Source organism: Mustela putorius, unplaced genomic scaffold (genome assembly GCF_011764305.1).
Source record: "Mustela putorius furo isolate JIRA1106 unplaced genomic scaffold, ASM1176430v1.1 tig00000578_pilon_pilon_pilon, whole genome shotgun sequence".
Classification (NCBI taxonomy): Eukaryota; Metazoa; Chordata; class Mammalia; order Carnivora; family Mustelidae; genus Mustela; species Mustela putorius.
In genome coordinates, this window is record NW_025421422.1 from 723,299 (window position 1) to 742,864 (window position 19,566).

Below are 19,566 nucleotides of genomic sequence, written 5' to 3' on the forward strand. Positions count from 1 at the left end.
GTAACGATCTATCTCATTGCTAGGCATGTAGTAGCTTCTCCCTCAATGCTGGAGAATTATCCTGGGCTGGGCTCTCCAGGCCAGCCTTGAGCCATGGAGTCAAATAAAAATGAAAAATATGATCGAGGGCAATTACTGGTGATTAAGAACATGCTCAGTTATAGGTGTTCTCCTCCTGTTTTAAGTCTGAGAAAAATGAGGCTTGGAGAATTTCCTGGGTTCCCCCAGGGTAGTGGTGGTGGTGGCAGGACACGTACTTGGGCCATGATAACATGCGGATGCCCCCTGTGCCACCCCTCCCCCCACCATGGATACAGATAGCACAGGAGGATGTCAGAAATCCACATCACAGTCTTGCTGCCAAAATCCTCCTCTGCCCCTTCTCAGCCACACTCCTCATCATTACCTGTTCCTGAGTTCCTACATTCATTCAAAAAACATTTGCTGAGAACTAAGTATGTGCCAGGCACTGTCCTAGGCACTGGACCCACGTAAGAGGACATAACAGTTGGAAATTCTGGTCTTCATAGGGCCATGTTCTGCAGGGTGAATCAGAAACTAAACAACAACAAAAAATCTATAGCATGATGGACACTGGTAATTAGTCATAAATTGCAGTGGCAGGGTGGGGTGGGGGGGGAGAACAGGATAAAATGATGTGCAATCCTGGGGGAGGGTAGGGGTGCGGTGGGAGGGATGGGAGTTATGCCTTCATTTAAGCAATGAAGGCAGTATCAGTGACAGGATGACTCTGAGCAAAGACTTACCATGTGGAAGGAAAAGCATCTGGAGTCGAGGGAACAGAATGTGCAAAGGCCCTGAGGTGGGAACCTGTGTAGAAGTGCCTGCAAGAGGTCAATGTCACTGCTGGGGAGGAGCAAGAGGCAGAGGCATTTGGGCAGATGGTTGTGGGGGCCACCTGAGCCTCTATAAAGACTTGGGAGTTTGTTCTTTGAGAGAGGGGAAGTCACTGGAGGGCTGGCCTCTGTGTTAGGACTGGACATTTAGGGGGTGAGAGGGAAAGCCTTGAGGTTCTCCTGGGGCCCCTCAGATCTAGCTTGCATCATGAAAAACTGTGTCAAGCTGTCCCTGACTTTGGGGATCACCTTTCCTTTCCCCAGCCTCCCCCCTTCCTAAGGGGTGACTGAAGACGTTATACCATGGTTTCCGAGCGTCTGGGGCTTCCTCATCGCTTTAAACGGCAGCTGATGGGGCAGGTGTGAGTTTTTGGCCTGGAAGGGAACGTGGTGATAAGAACACTTACTTAAATTAAAGCTTGACAAAGCCTCCCCAGTGGCATTGGCTCCTGGCCCTGGGTCACTGGGACTGGCCTGGTGCCTCCGAGGGGACGTGGGGAGTGATGGCCCCACGCAGAGCTCCCTCTTGTTCCCCTGTGCTGTGGAACCTCTGGGCAGGCCAGCAGCCCTGGGCTGAGGACAGCCCACACTGACAGCCAGGATTCTCCCTGGAGCCTTGAAGCTGAGGGTGATCCTTGGGAAGCAGCCACTGGGCTGGCCAGGCTTGGGCTGGATGGGAAGGGGGAGGGGACAGTGGACAGAGTATCTACCTCATGTCAGGGCTATTCATAACCTGGGCTCTACTTCCCAGGCACGCGGCATAGCGGACTCTGGCTGTGAGTCACTTGGGGGCCTCCCTAGGGTCCCTCCATCCCCAGGGATCTCACCTTATGTGCACTCTCCAGCTTCCTTTGTCTCTGTGAGCCGGGGAGTCCACATGGTGGGGAGTTTTTTCTCAAGGCAAAGACTTGGCTCTTTGCACTGGGACATGTTCCCAGGGTCTCCTCTTTGGTTCATGACCTCATCAGAGCTGAAATGTCCCTTCTTGGATCTTTGGATCTTGAGATTTCCTCTTGCCCAGGCCCCACAGGGGTATGTGTGTGTGAGGGTCTCAGTCAGTCCTGTGCTGGTAAACATTTAATGGGCAGCTCCTGGAACCAAAGCCCTGATCTGACTCATTTGCCAGTTTCTGGGACATAAACCCTTCCAGAGCCAACTTCTTAGCGGTTAAAGTGACATCACAGAATGTGGAGTTAGAAAGAAGTGGCCTTAGCGGACTCCCGGAAGATGGTAGGAGCTGGTGGGAGCTGCCTCCAGCCCAACCCGTCCGGGCCCCAAGTTCTGCCTCTCCAGCTTCCACGATAAGCAGTGGGTGGGATCACCTTGAACTCTGCGCAAAGCCGTCGTACAGATAAGTCACTGAAAGCAGCTACTTGAAGGCCAGACAGGGCTTTGGAAACTCTGGGATGATGAGAAGGGGGGACATCTTTCTCACTGTCTCTCTCTGTCAAATAAATACATAAGATCTTTAAAAAAAAAAAAAAAAAAGACGAACTGCACAGTGGGAGAAGCCAGACACAAAGAAGACCGCAGATGCTCAGATCCCATATCTAAGGCACTAAGGGAGAATACAGCTATAGTGGCTGCAAATGGTCTGGAAGGGTCTCCTTGGGGTAATGGGATTGTGGTCTCGGCTGCAAAACTCTGTGAGCTCATCAAAGACTGGTATGCTGTATGCTTACGAATGAGCAGATCTTAACGGCTGACCTTAGAAATGACTGTTCCCTGGAGCTGTTGTAAAATGTTTCCTATGTACCCTTCTCAATGGATTCGCCATATTCCTTCAAGTTAGATGGGCTGGGATTTATTTGGCCTTCTCTAGTTACTGCATGCCTGGGTTGTGTCTCTGGTTTGGGTGTTATGAGGGACCCAGGGATGAAAGTTTCTGCTTTAGGATCCCTTCCTCAAACTTGTTTTCCAGAAGAGGACTTTCTAAGTCAAAAGTTATGAACATTTATCAAGATTCTCAATATGATGCTGGGGGTGTATGGGTGGGGGTTGAGTTGGGGGGTTCTTTTCTATTTTGGGGGATACATTGGGAACGTTGACAATAAATGAGCTCCCTTTGTAAAAAAAAAAAAAGAAAAGAAAAGAAAAAGGCTCTCGGTATGATGCTGACCATGCTAAATTGTTTCCTTCCAAAGCATGGGGCTAATTGATAGTTTGGGTGCCTGTCTTTTCCTAATGCTTATGGTCGGATTGTGACACCACCTGCTTCCTCACCAAAGAGAAACACACTATTCTATGGTATCAAAGTTAGGACAGTGGTTCTCCTCTGGGGGACAGTAACTTAAGAAGGGGCATGAGGCAAGGTGAGGGGGACTGGAATGTTTTGTTTATTTTTATTTTTTTATTTTTTATTTTTTTTTTAGAGAGAGAGTGCCTTTGAGCAGAGGTGAAGGGTAGAGTGGGGAGCGAAGGGCGGAGGAGAGGGAGAGAGAGAATCTCAAGTAGACGACATGCCCTCTCGCTGAGCATAGTGTAGGGCTCCATCTCACGAGCCGTGAGATCATGACTTGATCCAAACCTGGAGTCGGGACACTTAACTGACTGAGCCAGCCAGGCACTCCGGTTCTGTTTATTTTTGAATTGAGATGGGATTGCCTTCCAGGGGATTAATTGTACTGGTGGGTGTATTTTTACAGGGGATGCACTCATGGGGGCCCCTCCCAGATCAAGATAAAGAACACTTCCATCCCCCCAGGACATTCTCTTGTGTCCCTTTCCAGGCCAAAGCTAAAGACTCCTCTGACTTTCATCACCATAGATTAGATCTGCCCGATCTTACAAATAAAATGATAGTTTTTATTCTCTATCAGGATGCTGGTTACATAGATATGGTCTTTGGGTAAGGGCCGCTGAGCTGTATACTTCTGTATTTTCTGACATATATTATGTCTCAATGACAAGTCAAAAGGTGGGATCAAGGGGAAAAGGATTTGGGGGCGCTGTCCACTTAGCTGCTGGCAACCTCCATGGTGACTGGGGTCCTCCCAGTGGGCTGTGCGCAGCTGTGTGACCTTGGTTCGTGTCGCTGGTGGGGGTGGGAGGAGGGCTGTGTCCAAGAGCTAACCTGTATCTCTCTTCTGTCCCCCACCCTCACCTGTGTCTCCATCTGTCTCATGTGCTGTGTGTGTGTCCATAAAGCCACATTTTGTGCTGTCCGGCCGAGAGCTCCGTGTCATCCCATCTCAGCCCTGACATCGCCTCAGCATGGCCATCTCATCACGCCTCGCCCTGTGGGAGCAGAAGGAAAGTAATATTCAGGGCTCAGACTACAGCCGTGGGGCTGACTGCCAAGTCAGAGGACAAGTCAGAGCATGGGTGGCCCAGGCTGTCCCCTCCCACGTCAGTGGGGAATCTGGCATCCAGCCCCACCCTGTGACATGTTCCAGGCACCCCCCCCCCTCCATTTCCCTTGGCCAGCTCTAGTTAGCCATGGCTTCTCCAACCCAGTTCATGAACTCCTTGAACTCTTCCCATGACTGCCCAGTCTCTTCCGGTTCCTCAGTAGGCGGGTGGGGAATGAGGGTAGACCGGCTGTCCTGTCTGGATCATCATGGCGGCTTCCAGGAGCACTGGGCTTGTGTGGGCGGCGGGGGGAAGACAGAGATGTTGGCTGCCAGACTTCTGCCGTGGGGATGGGCTTCTGTGGTCCCTGCCTTCTGTTACCATGGAGAACTGGAACCGGGCCCTTCTTTCCCGTGATTCTTTTCCCCTTCGTCTCTTCTCACAAGATACCACAAAGGGCTGTCTCTTTCTCTGATGCTGCCATCTCCCTCTCCGCGCCTCCCACCCTCCTGTACAATTTGATGCATTGGAGCCTGAGGGGTGGGGTGGTGGAGAAGTTCTCTCTGGCTGCCTTCTGATTGCCTTTGTCCCTCCCAGACTGCTCTGGGTGCCGCGTCAAGAACAGCCCGGCAGAAAGCAGAGGCTGACACCCGCTGAGGGTGCCTTGAGCTTCACTCTGTCTAATGACATGGCTTTCGGTTCCTGCTGAAGGGAGAGGCGTGGAGTCCGTGGGAGCCCAGCCTTGCATGCTCCCTGCTTCTCTCTCCCTGGGCAGAGGTCTGCATCAACCAGCCTCAACCCCTGGCCTCTGCTTTGTCTCCTGGTCTTTCCTGTCTCCTCTGGATGCCCCTCCTATTAGGCAGGCTGCAGAGACCAAGTCTTTTGCCAGCCACATAGGTGGACCTTAATAAGGACCTTGTTTTAACTAGTGTGTGGCTCTACCATAGAGGGCCCTGCAGATTTTTTGCCCCCTCCTGGGCGGTCACAGTGATGCCAGTTAAAGATACAGCCCGGTTGGCCGGAGCAGGTCCCATTGTCTCGGTCCCCATGCTGTTGCAGTCCACACAGGAGACTCAGCGACATGCCAACTCCAACCAGCTTGGGCTGAGGCCATGTTTCTGGTGTAAAATGCCAGCATCCAGCCTGCCAGCTTTAAGAGCCAGTGCTGGGGAGCCCTTGGTTGTCTGGGTCCTGGTATAAGGACCCTCAAGAAGCCACAGGCCAGGCCAGGAATGGTTATAAACCATTTCTTACCCTCCCACCTTCCTGGTGTGCCATAGATGTCAGTCTGGTGTTTTAACTGCAAGCTGAGGTGGGGAATGTGCCTGGTTTCCTGGGGTCCGCCCCCTTTCCGACAACGGAAAAGTTCCTTACAGACCGGGTCCTCCCTGAGTCTGTTCCAAGCCAAGGAAGGGAACTGACGGGCCAAACTCACATAATGAGGAAATTCAGTCTGGGCAGAAATCACAAGGACGAGGGGGCCTCTGCTGCTCATGCGTTCCATTTCCATGCGCTGTCTCAAGGCATCCCAGAACCATGCCCAACCCCATCTGCTTCATACACATGCTTGGTCATGTATGTCCCCCTTGGCTCCCTCCTGGGCTCCACTGCCAACTTCTCAAAGGTCTGCTTGCTCCCACTGGTTCACTTACTGAGCTTTTTCCTTCTTTGCTTCTGCAAACACAGATTCGGGAGGAGGACAAGAGCCCTCCACCGTCTTCGCCCCCTCCCCTTTTCTCCGTCATCCCAGGGGGCTTCATTAAGCAACTGGTCCGGGAGACTGAGAAAGAGTCCAAGGAAGCAAGGCTGAGGAAAGAGGCAGCACTCGCCTCTCCAGAACAAGAGGTAAGTGCCCCCCACCCTGGGGAAGGGGACTGGGTGCCAGGGGATGCCAGTCAACCCCCACCATCCTGTCCTATGAGCCTCCTAAGTCAGCCACCATCTTGCCTTCGCTTCTATTCTCCCCCCTTGGAGGAATGTCCTTTCTTCAGCTGATCTACTGAACTCCTATGCTTCCTTCAAAACCCAGCTCAAATAGTACATCTCTGGAAAGCTCTGCTATTGCCTTCCTTCCTCCGATTCCCACAGCACCCTCTGAGTTTGCCTTAATTGTGGTTGGCATGGTGACCTATATGGAGCCCCTCCTGTAAAATTTGGCCTAGAGGGGAGCTCAACGAATGATTGTTTAAAGACTGAATGAAGGCTATGAGCTGATGTGCAATTGTGGGGATCTTTTTACCCCTACTTTTGCAGAAAGAGGAAGCTTGATGTTAGCTAAGGACCCAGAGTTGGCTTACTTTACATGGGAAAGATCCTGAGTGACTGTTGTTGGTTATAGGTGTATTGGTTGTTAAAATACGGAAACCTCTCCATAGCAGGGGGCAAACAGGCATGACTCCAGCTGCGCCACCCAGCGCCCTCCAGCTGCCCCTCCCCTGAGTTCCTCGGAAGGGCCACATGCCAATCATTAGAGGGTTAATGCTTGGCACAAGTAGGGACCTCAGTACTCAGCTGCAGCTGGCATCATTTTTGATTTGTCTGTGTCCGCTAAATCCCCTAATTATTCTGAATAGTGCTGTGGAATGGAAGCTGTTGCAGGACAAGATACAGCCCCTGTACTTTAAGGACTTGCAAGTTCAACCCTGATGGTAGCCAGTGCTGTCTCCCTCCCTTCCCTTCCTAGCCAGGGAACCCTGGGCAGGATGATGAAGTTGGACACCAGGCAGGTGGGCTTGGGTTTATTACTGTCGGACAGACAGGGCATCTCCTCATGTCTCTCCAGCACCCCCTTGGGATGGAGAAAATACTGCAATGCACTAGCGTTCTGGTGGCCGTGGGGGCTGGAGTTGGCTTGGGCCCAGTGACCAGCCTGGCTCTGCCTCCCACCCCTGTTCAGCTGTTGTGAGCCTGTCCGGCCCCCCACGTGCCCACACCTGTCCAATTACAATGGCTTCCCTGCCTCCAAGAGGCTCTCCGGCAGCTGAATAACAGCAACTGTTGAAATATCCCTGCCAAGGCTTCTGGGGGCACATTACAGGGAGGATGGGTTCTGTCCCCACCCCTGCCTGAGCTGGGCATAAGTGGGGCCAAAGTCAACCTCCAGATACTGTGGTTAGGTCGTGAGCGTGTGCTGTTTATTACGAGATGGGGTTCACTTTGCTGCTCACGGGCTCCTTTGAGCTCCTCTGCACAATGGGGTAGATGGGATTACACCCACTTCTCAGAGGCAGGGACTGAGAAACCTCAGGTCAAGGTCATGCAAGGTCCTCAAGGTCAAGCAACTTGCTCAAGGTCATGAGGCCAGACAGAAGCTGAGCCAGGACGGGAGTCTATGTGTTCTCTGCTCGGGCAAGCTGCCTCGGGAAGGGCCAATCTAGGGAGCAAGGTGGCTAGTGTGGCCACAGAGGCCTGGGTAGGCAAGTGTCCCACAAGGCTTCAGGCCGTGCTCGTGTCAAGGGGCACAAGCGAAGAAGCAGAGCTGAGCACAGGATGGGGACAAACTGTCACCCCAAGGCTGAGCCAGAGACTCAGCCAGGACGCAGAACAGACAAGCCTCAGACTACAACAGGTGTCTGGACCGTGGGCCAAGACGTTCCTGGGGCTGGAGCTCATGTGTCTGCGACGCTGTGAGTCCTGACTGACTTTTGCCAATTTAACTTTCTTGTCCTAAGCGGTAGCTAACTGGATCCTCTCCTTACCCTAGCAGACCTGGTGCCCCACCCAGCACAAGGTCCTCATGTAATCCTTGCAGGGAGCCATCAGACTCTGCCCCCAGTTTGCAGGGAGGTGAAACGAAGCTGAGCGAGCTGACTTGGTTTCCTGAAGGCCAGGCGGCAGGGAGAGACAGGGAGAGGCTGGAACCACCCTGAGGCAGAAAGAAACCCATAGCGAATGTTGGGAGAGCTGGGTTCTAGGTCCCACCACCGTGTATGGTCGAGGCCTCGCTTTGCTCATCTGTAAAATGCACGTGTGTGAATTGCCTCTTGGCTTTAGTGATGCTGGGGGCACCACCTCCCCCATAGAGCAGACTGGAGGTATGGGTGACTAACAACCAAAGGAGGAGAGTCCATGGGTAGGATTGAGGGAGGGTAGGGTTGCTTATCTTGTTTGGCCCAAATCCTGCAGGTCAGCAAGGAGCTAAGTGTGATTGTGGCCTCTCTCTCCTAGACCCCAGAAATTTCCACTAGCCAACCCAAGAGCAGGTCCAACAGTGGCACCAAATTTGGAAACCAGCAAATTATCCAAGGCAACCAGTCAAGCTCTCCACAGAACTCCAACATTCCGGCCAAGGAGAGCGAGGGGGCCAGCCCCACAGACCCCGTGCCAATGACCAGCATCAATGGCGAGAAGCCTCAGGAATCGGGCACTGGGGTGACACCGGCCAAAAAACCCCTGCCCTTCAAGAGAGGTGTGCGGAGGGGTGACGTGCTGCTAATGGTGGCCAAGCTGGACCCGGACTCAGCCAAGCCGGAGCAGCAGACCCAGCCCCCTGATGCTCCCACCTGCAAGACCGCACCCCCGGCCACAGACCCTGGAGGAGAGAAAAAGGGAGGGACTCCTGGGACTCCTCATGGTCCCCAGGCTGGCACTAAGGACTCAGCCTCAAAGGCTGAGAAGACTCAGACTGAGGGTGTTGGGGACCCAGGAAAGGTGCTACCAACTAAACAAGGTTCAGGGAAGAAAGGGGGCGGGGCCCCCCAGACCAAAGGACTGAAAGGGGGTGAGGTCCAGGGGAGAGAGGGGCCATGGGAAGGGGAGAGGCAGGAGACAGCAGAGAAAGGGGGAGGGAACCCCCCAAACAAGATGGCAAAGGGAAATCTCTCCAAGGAAGGGGGTGAAGGGAAGGGGGCTGGGGCCCAAATCCAGGTGAGAAAGTGGGGAGTTTCCCTGGGCGGAAGGAGCAAGTGGGACGGTTCCCAGAGTAAGAAGGACAAAGAAGGTATGCGCCCAAGAAAGTCAGAGAAGACAGAGGAACCACAGAGCAAGGAGAACAAAGTGAGCCAAGGGCAGGGGCAGCCAGGGAAGGTGGGGGGAGCTCCTGGACAGGTAGAGAAAGTGGGGGAGCCTCAGAGTGTGCCTGGGAAGGCAGCGGAGCCCCAGGCTAAGGTAGTCAAGAAAGGGCAACCTCAGGGTGAGTCTGGAGAGGCAGGTAAAGCTGGGGGGAAGACAGAGAAGGGCCGTACAGCCCCCGAGGAGGTGGGTGCAGGCAGAGAGACCCCAGTGCCTGCTGGGAAGGAGGGCCAGCCGGAAAGCAGAGAGCAGAAAGCTGGGGAGTCCTGTGTGGGAGCAGATGATGGGGCCAAGACCCTGGAGACAGAGCCGGAAGGACCCAGACTATCTGCTCTGGAGGGCCAGGCAGAAAGGCCTCAGACTCAGAAGGAGAGTGAAGAGGGGCCAGACCGGCTGGAGGGGAGCAAAGACTTGGATCAGGTGAGGGACTGCAGCCCCGGCGAGTGGGGCGGGGCAAGAGGGACCCTCCAGAGATAGACGGATGGGAAGGACCTGCTCCTGGGGGTGAATAAGGCAGGATAGGAGATGGACAGGGAATTGGAGTGGGACGGCCCACTCAAGAAGAGGGCGTAACACTTCCTCTTTGATACGCTTCCATATGCTGGGGTCTGGAAGCCCCCACTATTCCTGTCCTGGAGGAATCATGAAGGAGGTCCCAAGAGTGGGAGATGTCCACTCATGGTGTCACATGGTATTTCTCAAACTTGGGGTTGTGCAAATTGTAGAGTGCTCAAAATGCAGATTCCCAGGCCCTGCCTCAGAGCCTCCATTCAAAAGGCCAGGGGTAGGCCAAGGCATTTCCCTGCAAATAAACAGCCCCCTCCTTGCTCTCCCTTGGGGAAATTCTGATTTCAGTGGTCCCAGATCACACAGTGAGAAACTCCCATGTAAAGGGTTCTCTGCTGATTCGGTGTTGGGGGGTAGGGCAGGCAGTGTCCTCTTGGTCTGATTTATGTGATCTTTGCTCCCAGGCTCCCGAGGACAGATGGTACGAGGCAGAGAAAGTCTGGCTGGTTCAGAAGGATGGATTTACTCTTGGTAATCAGGGGTGTTAGCACCTAAGTAGGGGAGGGTCTAAGTATTTCCCTTTCATGCCCCTCCACTGCTAGTCATATTTGCTGAATCCGTTTGTGGGGAGGGTGGGTGCGGGAAGGGAGGGGCAAGGAGCAACTGAGTCTAGGATAGGAGTCTGTGGCTTTTGGACTGGGAAGAGTTGAGTGTCATTTGACCCACGTAGCTGATCTTTCCAAAGGCAACTGCCCCTCGGGAATTCATTATTTAACAAAGTCACTAATGCTCTGAGCATTGTCTCCTCTAGGGTTCCTTGAGGCAATGAGGCAAAGAGTGCAAAAAGTGCAAAAAGTGCAAATGACCAAAGAGATTTCACCTCACGAGCCTGCTTTTGTCAATTCGTTGTGACTACCCTCTACTGAGAAGCAATCATGCGTCCCCGTCAGAACACAACTGTGCAGAGTGATTGATTAGTGATGTCTGCCATGGACCCTGGAAGGGGAAGTGGCAACCCGTATGGCATTGTCTCCCCTCCCAGGTGTAGATACAAGATGGGTCAGTGCACCTCAGTACCAGGGTGCTTACCCTGAGCCTGGCACTGAGCCAGATGATGAAAGCCCAATTAACCCAGACTCAGCTTCTGTCCTCAAAGGGTTCAGGGTCATAATTTGATCCTTCTATAAGCTCTGTGGTCTGACCATTCGGCTTAGAGCCTTTCTCTCTCTCTCTCTCTCTCTGCATTGTCACCAGCAACTGTGCTGAAGCCAGATGAGGGAACAGCTGACCTGCCGGCAGGAAGGGTACGACTTCTCATCGATGCTGACAAAACCATCACCGAGGTGGACGAGGAACATGTTCATAGGGTGAGCCCTACATCCCCCTCCCCGCATGCTCCATACCTTCTTTCCCCAGCCCTGCAAGAGAGGTCCAGTATCTGACTGCACACGCTGGAGGGAGTGGTAAGGAAAACCATCATCGACCTCTGTTGCTCTCCTGGCAGTATATTGTCATGGGGTCGTTGCTCTATCCCAGCATTCTCTTAGCGAGGATACAAGAACAGACATATGTGTCAGAACTGGGAGTTCTTCTTGATCCAAGAAAGTGCTTGCTTTTCGTTTTATGGACATTGCAGATGCATGTTTCCCTTTTTACCCTGGCTGCCAGGGAACTCAGAGCCAAATGTGCAGCTATAGCTTAGGTTTCAATGGCCTATTATTTAGGGGTATTAACTTTTCTTTTGGTTGAGAAGCCCAACTACATTTTGTATAATTTTTATAATACACCATAAATCTTTTTGAGATTTAGAGTCTAATGATGGGGGAAAAGTGTCCTGTCCTCGTCCTCTTCCACCTCTCACAGCCTACTAATCAAGAAGATGTTTCTTCCAGCAGCTCCTTGTGGGTCTCATTCATTATTCCTCCTTTTCTGCCCTCTGCCGGCCCCAGGACCTCTACTCCTGCTGGTATTTACAGTTTGTAGTGGGCCCGCGTCCGCTGACCTGTGAGGAGCCCAGACTTCACCCAAACCCCAGAGCACTGGGCCCAGAAAACTCTCTGAAGCTGGAAAGAATAGTAGGAAGGCTTTTAGAATGGCTGCCCCAAAGAGAAGCTGCAGTTGTCCCTTGCTTCCAGAAGAATTTGGGCATATCCAAAGGATCAATGCATGATGGGCTATCAGAGAAATGGGGCTGTTTAGCCACTGGCCTTCATCCCCAAATCTCACAGAACACCTGCAGGACTCCCTGGCAAAACCCAGAGAGGGGGCAACAGGCACGCACACTTGCTTTCTCTGGAACAACCCCCTTCTTGTGGTGTTTGAGACATGGGAGGCTGTCAGAATCTTGCTGGCTCTCTTTGGAGCCTCTCCCCTCCCTGGGCAGTGATGGTAGGGTTGTCCTTATTTCATTTGTATGGTTCTGTTTCTCTCTTTCTGGAGTCCTCACTTTCTGTCCTGGTCTGAGGGAAACAGCTCTCCAGGGAGAGGGTCACTGGGGGCGTGTGTGCATGTGAGCATGCGTGTGTGCGTGTGTGCATGTGTGTGTGTGCATGCGTGTGTGTGTGTGTGTGTGTGTGTAGGGGTGATGGCAGTAGTATGGAGGCCCACAGGACACTTTGTGTGATGCTTCACAGGCCAACCCTCCTGAGCTGGACCAGGCTGAGGACCTGGCCTCCCTGGTCAGTATCAACGAATCGAGTGTCCTGAACACGCTTCTCCACCGATACCGGGCGCAGCTGCCCCACACCTTCAAGGGGCCAGACCTGATCGTCCTCCAGTCCCCAGGGCCCCCAGCGCCCTCTGCAGGCAAGGTAAGCAGGACCATGGGGACATGGTGGAGGCAAGGGCACCTGACGGGTGGGGTGGTGTCCCCTCTGCATCTCGGGAGAGCAGGGGGCAGCTGGAGCCCCCTGCAAACCTGTCTGTGAGTCCCATCCTGCCAGATAGAAGATCTGGGGCATTGTGGGCATCGTGGGCATCAAGGACCATCTGAGCCCCCCTCCGGAGAGGGGAATGATGGATGAATCAGGGCTGGAAACAAACAGGGACATTAGAGACTATAATCATGACAGAAATATTGAACTAATATCAGCTCTGGGCCAGGTGCTACTTCAAGTACCTTTTCGGAGTATCTCAGCTAATACTCATGCACCCCTGAAGAGATAGGACCTTTACCTGCTGCCTGTTGGTAGACGAGATCTGCGGGGCCAGCCCTCCAGTTCCGCAAAGGGGAGAGCTGGGGGTGAAACTCAGGCCGTCAGCATTTTTGCGCCTCAAACCCCATACTGCACATTCGAGGGTTCCAGACACCCACATAAATCGGGAACCAGAAGCCCCGATTGATTCTGCTTTTCCTTTTTTTTTTTTTTTTTTCTCCCTGCCAAGTGGAGAAATGGCCCGTTTTTTTTTGGGCAGACAGTCCCAGAAAATGCAATCTCTCAGCGTCCCCTTGTGGCGATGTCTGCAGCCACACCCTGGCCACCTGAGCCAGATAGCCTCCTGGTCCCCCAGGCTGTTGATTGAGATACTGACGGAGAGTCTCCTCGATGCAGGGCATGGGGGTGCAAAAGCAGGGAGGAAGACAGACAGACTGTCCTTGTGGTGCTTCCGTTCTGGAGGGGGAAGACAGGCCCCCACTGACAAAGACAATGGTGGGTAGAGCAGCTGATTGCTGGGGAGAGAGTGGGGAGGCCGGGACCAGCGGGTACTGATCACAGCAGGTCTTCCACGTGGCCGTAAGGATTCTGGCTTTCCCTGAGCATGATGCCAGCTTCTGGGGGAGGGGGTCTTCAGCAGAGGTGGGAGACAGTCTTCCGTGCTGATGGAAATTGGATCTAGTGCAGGCATGACACCTGCTTGGAGGTCTTACTTGGGCGCCGTGGCGAGGACTTCGTGATTGGGGAAAGCACAAGCCTCTAGCACAGCTGCTAATGCCCCCTGAGTGCCTTGGAATGATCACGACCTCTCTTCGGCCTTGTTCTCTCGTCTGTTAACTGGGGATGAAAAGCTACATCTTGGGGGGCCAAGGAACCAATCTACTCATAGCCCTCGAATGATGCTAAACTCCATTAAAAAAAAAAAAAAAGGCTAGTGTTTCTGAATCCCCCTTCAAGATCCCTCTTCTCCAGGACACCACACCACCCCTTCCCATGCTCCCCAGCCCCGCTGTCTTGGGGCCTGTGCACCCTCCCCTCCCTTGCTGTGAGGGCTGTGCTTCTGCTTGTTCAGTCTCAGGCCTCCGAGCCTCCCAAGAAGCTGCATGGTGCCTCTTGCTCCTTAGAAGCCTCCAGGAGATTTTGTACAGACCCCTACAGTGAGCCAGATTCTTGCTGACTGTTCTGGACTGAGGCATTCTTTACAGAATCTGGGCTGAGAAGCTGAAAGTGCAGGCTTTGGGAATATGCCTTGTAAGGATTTAGGTGATGTCCCGGGCCCCTGAAACTCTGAGATGGGGATGGGACCCCCTCAAAGGTCCAGATTCCCAAACCCAAACCTGAAACTCCCTTCTACACTTTGGCTGAGTCACATGTGGTTCCTCCAATGGCCACCAGGTGGGAGCAGTGACCTGTGGTGAGCCTGGGCCTGGGGCCACCCCCAAGATGGGCTGGGTGGGGACTGGGGCGACGTGGGGGCGGTGCGGGGTGGGGGTGAGGGCTCTCTCACTGGGGATGGCTGGGAGTTGAGTGTGTGCCTGGGGGCGCTGGGTGCATGGGTGTGAGCATGGGTGTGTAGTTTAGATGGGTACAGCTCTGTGTAACTGCGGCTTCTGCCACTGTTGGATGTGTGTGCCCGTAAGCACGCCTATGTGCCAACATGCAAGACACGTGTGCATATGCACACCTGTTTATGTACAAAGGGGCCTGGATTAGGAGGATCCTCCCTTTGTCCTTCTAGCCCCCCACAAACCTCTGAGGGACTGACAGGTGGGATAGCCTGTTCCCTGAACTTCAGCGTTTCCAGAGCGGAAGGCAGCATTGGGATTCAGATCCCAGAACCTTCTGCCTGCGGCCTGCCTGAAGGCCATGTCCAGCCAGTGTGGGGGCGTGTCCCACCTTTGCCAGCTCTGGGGATCCTGCTGAGCCCTGTTTTTTGTGTCAGGACAGGGACTCATTATTGTGTCTGGGTGTCTTGGGGAGGGGAGGCCAGCTGACGACTGGGGGCGGCCCTCAGCCCCAGGCCAAAGGTCCAGGTGAAGGGAAGAGCCACCATGTGGGGATTTGAGCCCCTGGCCCTGCTTGGCAGTGGAGAGGGCAGATGGGGTGTCACTGGGCCCCATATTCACCTACTTGTCATGCCAGGCTTTGGATGTCCTCCTCCAGCTGGGCCCGCTGCCCTGCCCATTTTGGTGCCTTTCCACTGACCACTTTGCCTCCTGTCAGCCTCTTGCTTTCCACCCAAAGGCCACGCTAAGCAGACTTTGTCAAATGCTCCAGACTCTGGTTTCCCCTTACCTGCCCCACCCTTACTCCCCAGGGCATTTGGCATAGCCAAATGGCATAGCCACACATGGGTAGTTCGCTAACCCCCTTCTCCTGCAGACCCTCCCTTCCTGAGCTCCAGGTCTCCCCTGTCCTGGATTTCCTTCTGTCCTGCCGGCCCTCCTCCTCGGCCTCCTTCGCTGGTCTCCCTGACTTCCCCAAGACCCAGTGCCTGTCCCACACCTCTTGTCTCCTCCCCTCTTGTCTCCTCCTCTTTATTTATTTATTTTTTTAAAAAGATTTTATTTATTTATTTGACACACAGAGAGAAAGATCACAGAGAGGCAGACAGTGAGAGAGGAAGGGAAGCAGGCTCCCTGCTGAGCAGAGAGCCCAATGGAGCGCTCTATCCCAGGACGCTGAGATCATGACCTGAGCCAAAGGCAGAGGTTTAACCCACTGAGCCACCCAGGTGCCCTGTCTCCTCCTCTTTAAACACCCACTTCCTTGGTGATCTTATTCAGGCTCATGGCTTTACAACGTCTCCTGTGAGATCTAGCTTAATTCTTTGTTTTCTTTATCATCTGGCTCTTCCCAGCAGAAAGCAAGCTCCATGGGGCAACGCTGTTTTGGTTTAAATCAGATTCATTAACGTATAATTTACATACGGTTTGATTCAGTCTTTCCAGCCTACAGACCTATAAGTTTCAGCCACACATGGGTAGTTCGCTAACCAACTGCACCATCAATTACGGGGCTGTTCCTAGTCCTCTGGTCCCTGTATAGTCACTCTCCATTCCCATGGTCCTGCCCTTGGAATCCACTGATCTGGGTTTTTTTTTCTGTCCCTAGAGTTGGGCCTTTTCTGAAAAGTCATGTCATTGGAACAGTGCAGCCAGCCACCTTTGAATTGGCTTCTTCTACGTCCCAGGATGCATTTCATGTTCACCCATGTCACTGCAGCCACTGGCCCGGGTTCTTGTATGGTGTGTGTGCCACTCATTGGGTGACCAGCTGTCCTGGTTTCCCCAGGATAGAGGGGTTTTCTGGGACAGGGGACTTTCAGTGCTCAAACGGCAATGGCTGCTTACGTTCTTTCCCTCGTTAAATGGCAATTTTTGCCAATGGTTGTTCCTAGTTTCCAGTGATTTTGAATATATGTCCAATAAAGCCGGTACCATTGAAGGCTTTTGGTGAACACACACAGTTATTTCTCTAGGGTGAATACTTAAGAACGGGATTGCCGGGTTGGATGCTGAGCGTATATCTCACTCTTTCTCAGAGTGACCGTGTCATTTTAGCCTTCTTACTAGCATTGTATGAGAAGTCCAGTAGCTTTGTATCTTCTCCAGAACTTGGTAGTGGGTGTTAAAAATCAGTTTTAAACTTTTTTTTTTAGGCATTCTAATAGGTATATAATGGTATCTTTTCATGGTTGGTAGGGCTTTCCTTTCCCCGATTTGTATAGTGCTGTACCCCCAGTGCCTGGAACAGTGTCTCACATGTAGTAGACACTCAGTAATTATTTTTTAACTGAATGAAGAGTAAATGAATGGCTGAGTGGATGGCTGAATGGAGTGAAGGATCTAAGGTATTACCTAAAACTGTTATGGCAAATACATGGCATACATAGCACTAGCTACCCTGTGCCTCATTCTGTTTCCATGGCAGACATTATTAATCAATCTTGCCATTTTATCAAGCTGCCTCATTCCGGGCAAGTACTATCCAATAATGAGTTGACACAAGCCTCCAAGGAGCAAGAGAGAAGATCCAGACTCAGAGTGGGCTCAAAGGCTGCTGAAGGACTCACAGTGGGGCAGGGCAAGACTAAACCCCAAGGCTGGGCCTTTTCTGGTTACATTCAAGACTCCTCTGAAAAGGCTGGGGTAGGATGACAGGACATGAATCTGGGCTCAAGGCTGGGGTGGGGCACTGTCTTGGAATGCTCCCTCAGCACTGGCCGGGGTGGAAAGACTGAAGCCTGGGATATCTTCCTGCAGGTGCCCAGGGGCCGCCGGGATGGCCTGCCAGCCCATCTGGCCTCCTTGGCGCAGCGGGCATACTGGGTGCTACTGAGCCAGCGGAGAGACCAGAGCATCGTGGCCCTGGGCCGCAGTGGTGCTGGGAAGACCACCTGCTGTGAGCAGCTCCTGGAGCACCTGGTGGCAATGGCAGGTGGTGTGGATGGCAGGGTCTCAGGTATAGTGGTCTCCAGGGAACACGTGTTGGGGGTGGGTTGTAGGGGAGGGTGGGGAGAGTTGGAGTGGGCACTGGGTTTCTCCTCCTTATGTCCATTCAGCTAGCATTCACTGAGCATCAATGGGCAGACGCTGTTCTTGCTTCTGGGCAGGGCCACCTGTGGTTCATTGGACAACCTTCCTCAAGACATTCACAGCTATTGGCAGAAAAATCATCATATACTGACATTGTTAGGACTAAACTCCTGTCTGCTGTGTGCTGGGAAATCATCCTAATAAATACATAAACCTATGATTATATGATGTAAATGATGTGCCCCTTAGAAAAGGTGTCCTTATGCAGTGCACAACCTGCTCAACTGTACAGAGAACCCAATAAGTAAAGACAGAAGGGCAGGGCCTATGCTCATGAGGATTTGACAACTAGAAGGGAAACCGAACTTCATATATATTCCAAACTTGCATGTTCTGCACACAGTGCTGGCAGAGCTTGTTAGGAGAGAGGTGGGGCAGTGGGGGGAGCTCAGAAGAGAGGGAAGTGGGGATTTCCTTGGAGTGGGAAGTGGAGATTTCCTTGAGGTAATGATGTTTCAGCTAGGCTTTAAGGAGAGATGTGGGTACAATGATTATCTCCATCTTCAGATGGGGTATCAGAGGCATAGAGAGGTTGACTTGCCCCAAGTTAGATAACTAGCAAAGGCAGAGCCCATATTCAAATCCCCTTACTACTGTGTGTGCTGCTGTCTCACTACAGTTGTTCCAAACCTTTATCCATCACCTGCTCTTCATCTGACTCACATTAGGAACTGGGGATAAAATGGGGAGAGGCACCAGTCTTGGCTTTCTCAAAATGTAGTTCTGCTGTGAGTGCATGTGTTGGGGGGTGGGAGTCAGGATAGGCTGTACCCAGGTGCCTGGCACAGTGCCTAGCACATAGTAGGTACCCAATAAATAGTTGTGGGGAGACTGGAGGGCTTTTCAAGGCTGTTGCTACCCTGTGAGCTCCCTCAGAGCAGGTCTGAGAATGTTCATGCTCTGCCCTTCTGCGTCATGCCCAGGCAGCCCCTGTCATCAGGCTGTATCTATCCTGGCCCTGCGAGTCTCCCCTCCTTGACTCAGTCTTGCTCCCCCTGTACCCTGCTTGCAGTACACAGCCCGGGCAGCAGTGAAAAGTCTGTGGTTTAGTGCTGAGCTGGAGAGGTGGTGGGGAGCCTGCTGGGGCTTGGGGCCAGATGGGCTTGGACCAGTGCAGTTGCCAGCAGGGAAGGTAGTCCTGTGAGAGGTGGGGTTGCAGCTCCTGGGCCATAAGTGACGCCTTGCCCCATGCCTCCAACAGTGGAGAAGATCCGAGCTACCTTCACAGTTCTCCGGGCTTTTGGCTCTGTGTCCACTGGCCACAGCTACAATGCCACCCGGGTCGCCATGGTGATGTCGCTGGACTTCAATGCCACGGGGCGAGTTGCGGCCGCTCAGCTCCAGGTGGGTGTTCTGGGCAGACGGGGGTGGAGGGCTCTGGGTGCTGGAACTGGGCGTCCCAGTTCCACCCAGCAGAGGTCACGCCTCCACCTGGGACCCTGGCATGTATCCTAATGGTTGTGGATCCCCAAGCCATGGCCCTCTCCTCCCTCAGCACCCCGGAGCATTGCTAGCCCGTCTGCACCTCTGAATGTCGCAGGGATGAAATATTCATGGGTAAATATGTAACCCAGCCTCTCATTAGCTGGCTCTTAAAAGCATAAGCTGAAATTAAACAGACGCTCGCCAGCCTTCTGTGGCCCTGCTGTGTGTAACCAACACATGGTCTGTTTGTTCCTATCTCCGCGATCACCAGTGCTGCTCCCCTTCCCACCTCAAACATGCTGCTTGAGCAGAAAATAGGATTAGGTTATTAGAAGGATGGTTTGTATGCTGAGCAGGGATAATGTCCAGACTCAAAGAAAACTCACCGATGCCAAATAAGTCCTTTTTCTGGCCCGGCCCTGCAGTTCCCCTGTTAATCACCACTTGGGTCTGGTTGGTAAGCTTCTGTTAAATACGAATATGTTGGAGAGTGGCTCCATTTAATTGTTATTACCTTTGGATGCTTTCATCAGAATGAATCTACAGCAGTAGTCAAGTCCCTAAACGGGCTCTGAATCAGTGGGAAAAAGGAGGGCGCAGGTTCTATACAGAAGTGTCCGACAGAGTGTGGCTGTGAGCTGTTGCCCCCAAGAGTGCATCAGGGCAGAGGGGTGCCCCAACGGGGCCGCCGTCTCGTGTACCCTGCAGGCCAACCACGTTGTG

General features: G+C 53.0%; 1 protein-coding gene across 2 annotated transcripts in view; it reads left to right on the forward strand.

The window, feature by feature from the left end:
* Nucleotides 1-19,566, forward strand: part of MYO18B (myosin XVIIIB) — a 250,375-nt gene that overhangs the window by 9,244 nt on the left and 221,565 nt on the right. For both annotated transcript variants that reach the window (XM_013063542.2, XM_045081486.1), the window contains exons 2-9: nt 4,005-4,109; nt 5,835-5,993; nt 8,316-9,578; nt 10,130-10,196; nt 10,920-11,032; nt 12,299-12,475; nt 17,086-17,284; nt 18,620-18,762. In XM_013063542.2, coding sequence (XP_012918996.1) covers nt 4,071-4,109; nt 5,835-5,993; nt 8,316-9,578; nt 10,130-10,196; nt 10,920-11,032; nt 12,299-12,475; nt 17,086-17,284; nt 18,620-18,762 — 2,160 coding nt within the window. In that variant the 5' untranslated portion in view covers nt 4,005-4,070. The remainder of the gene's footprint in view (nt 1-4,004; nt 4,110-5,834; nt 5,994-8,315; nt 9,579-10,129; nt 10,197-10,919; nt 11,033-12,298; nt 12,476-17,085; nt 17,285-18,619; nt 18,763-19,566) is intronic.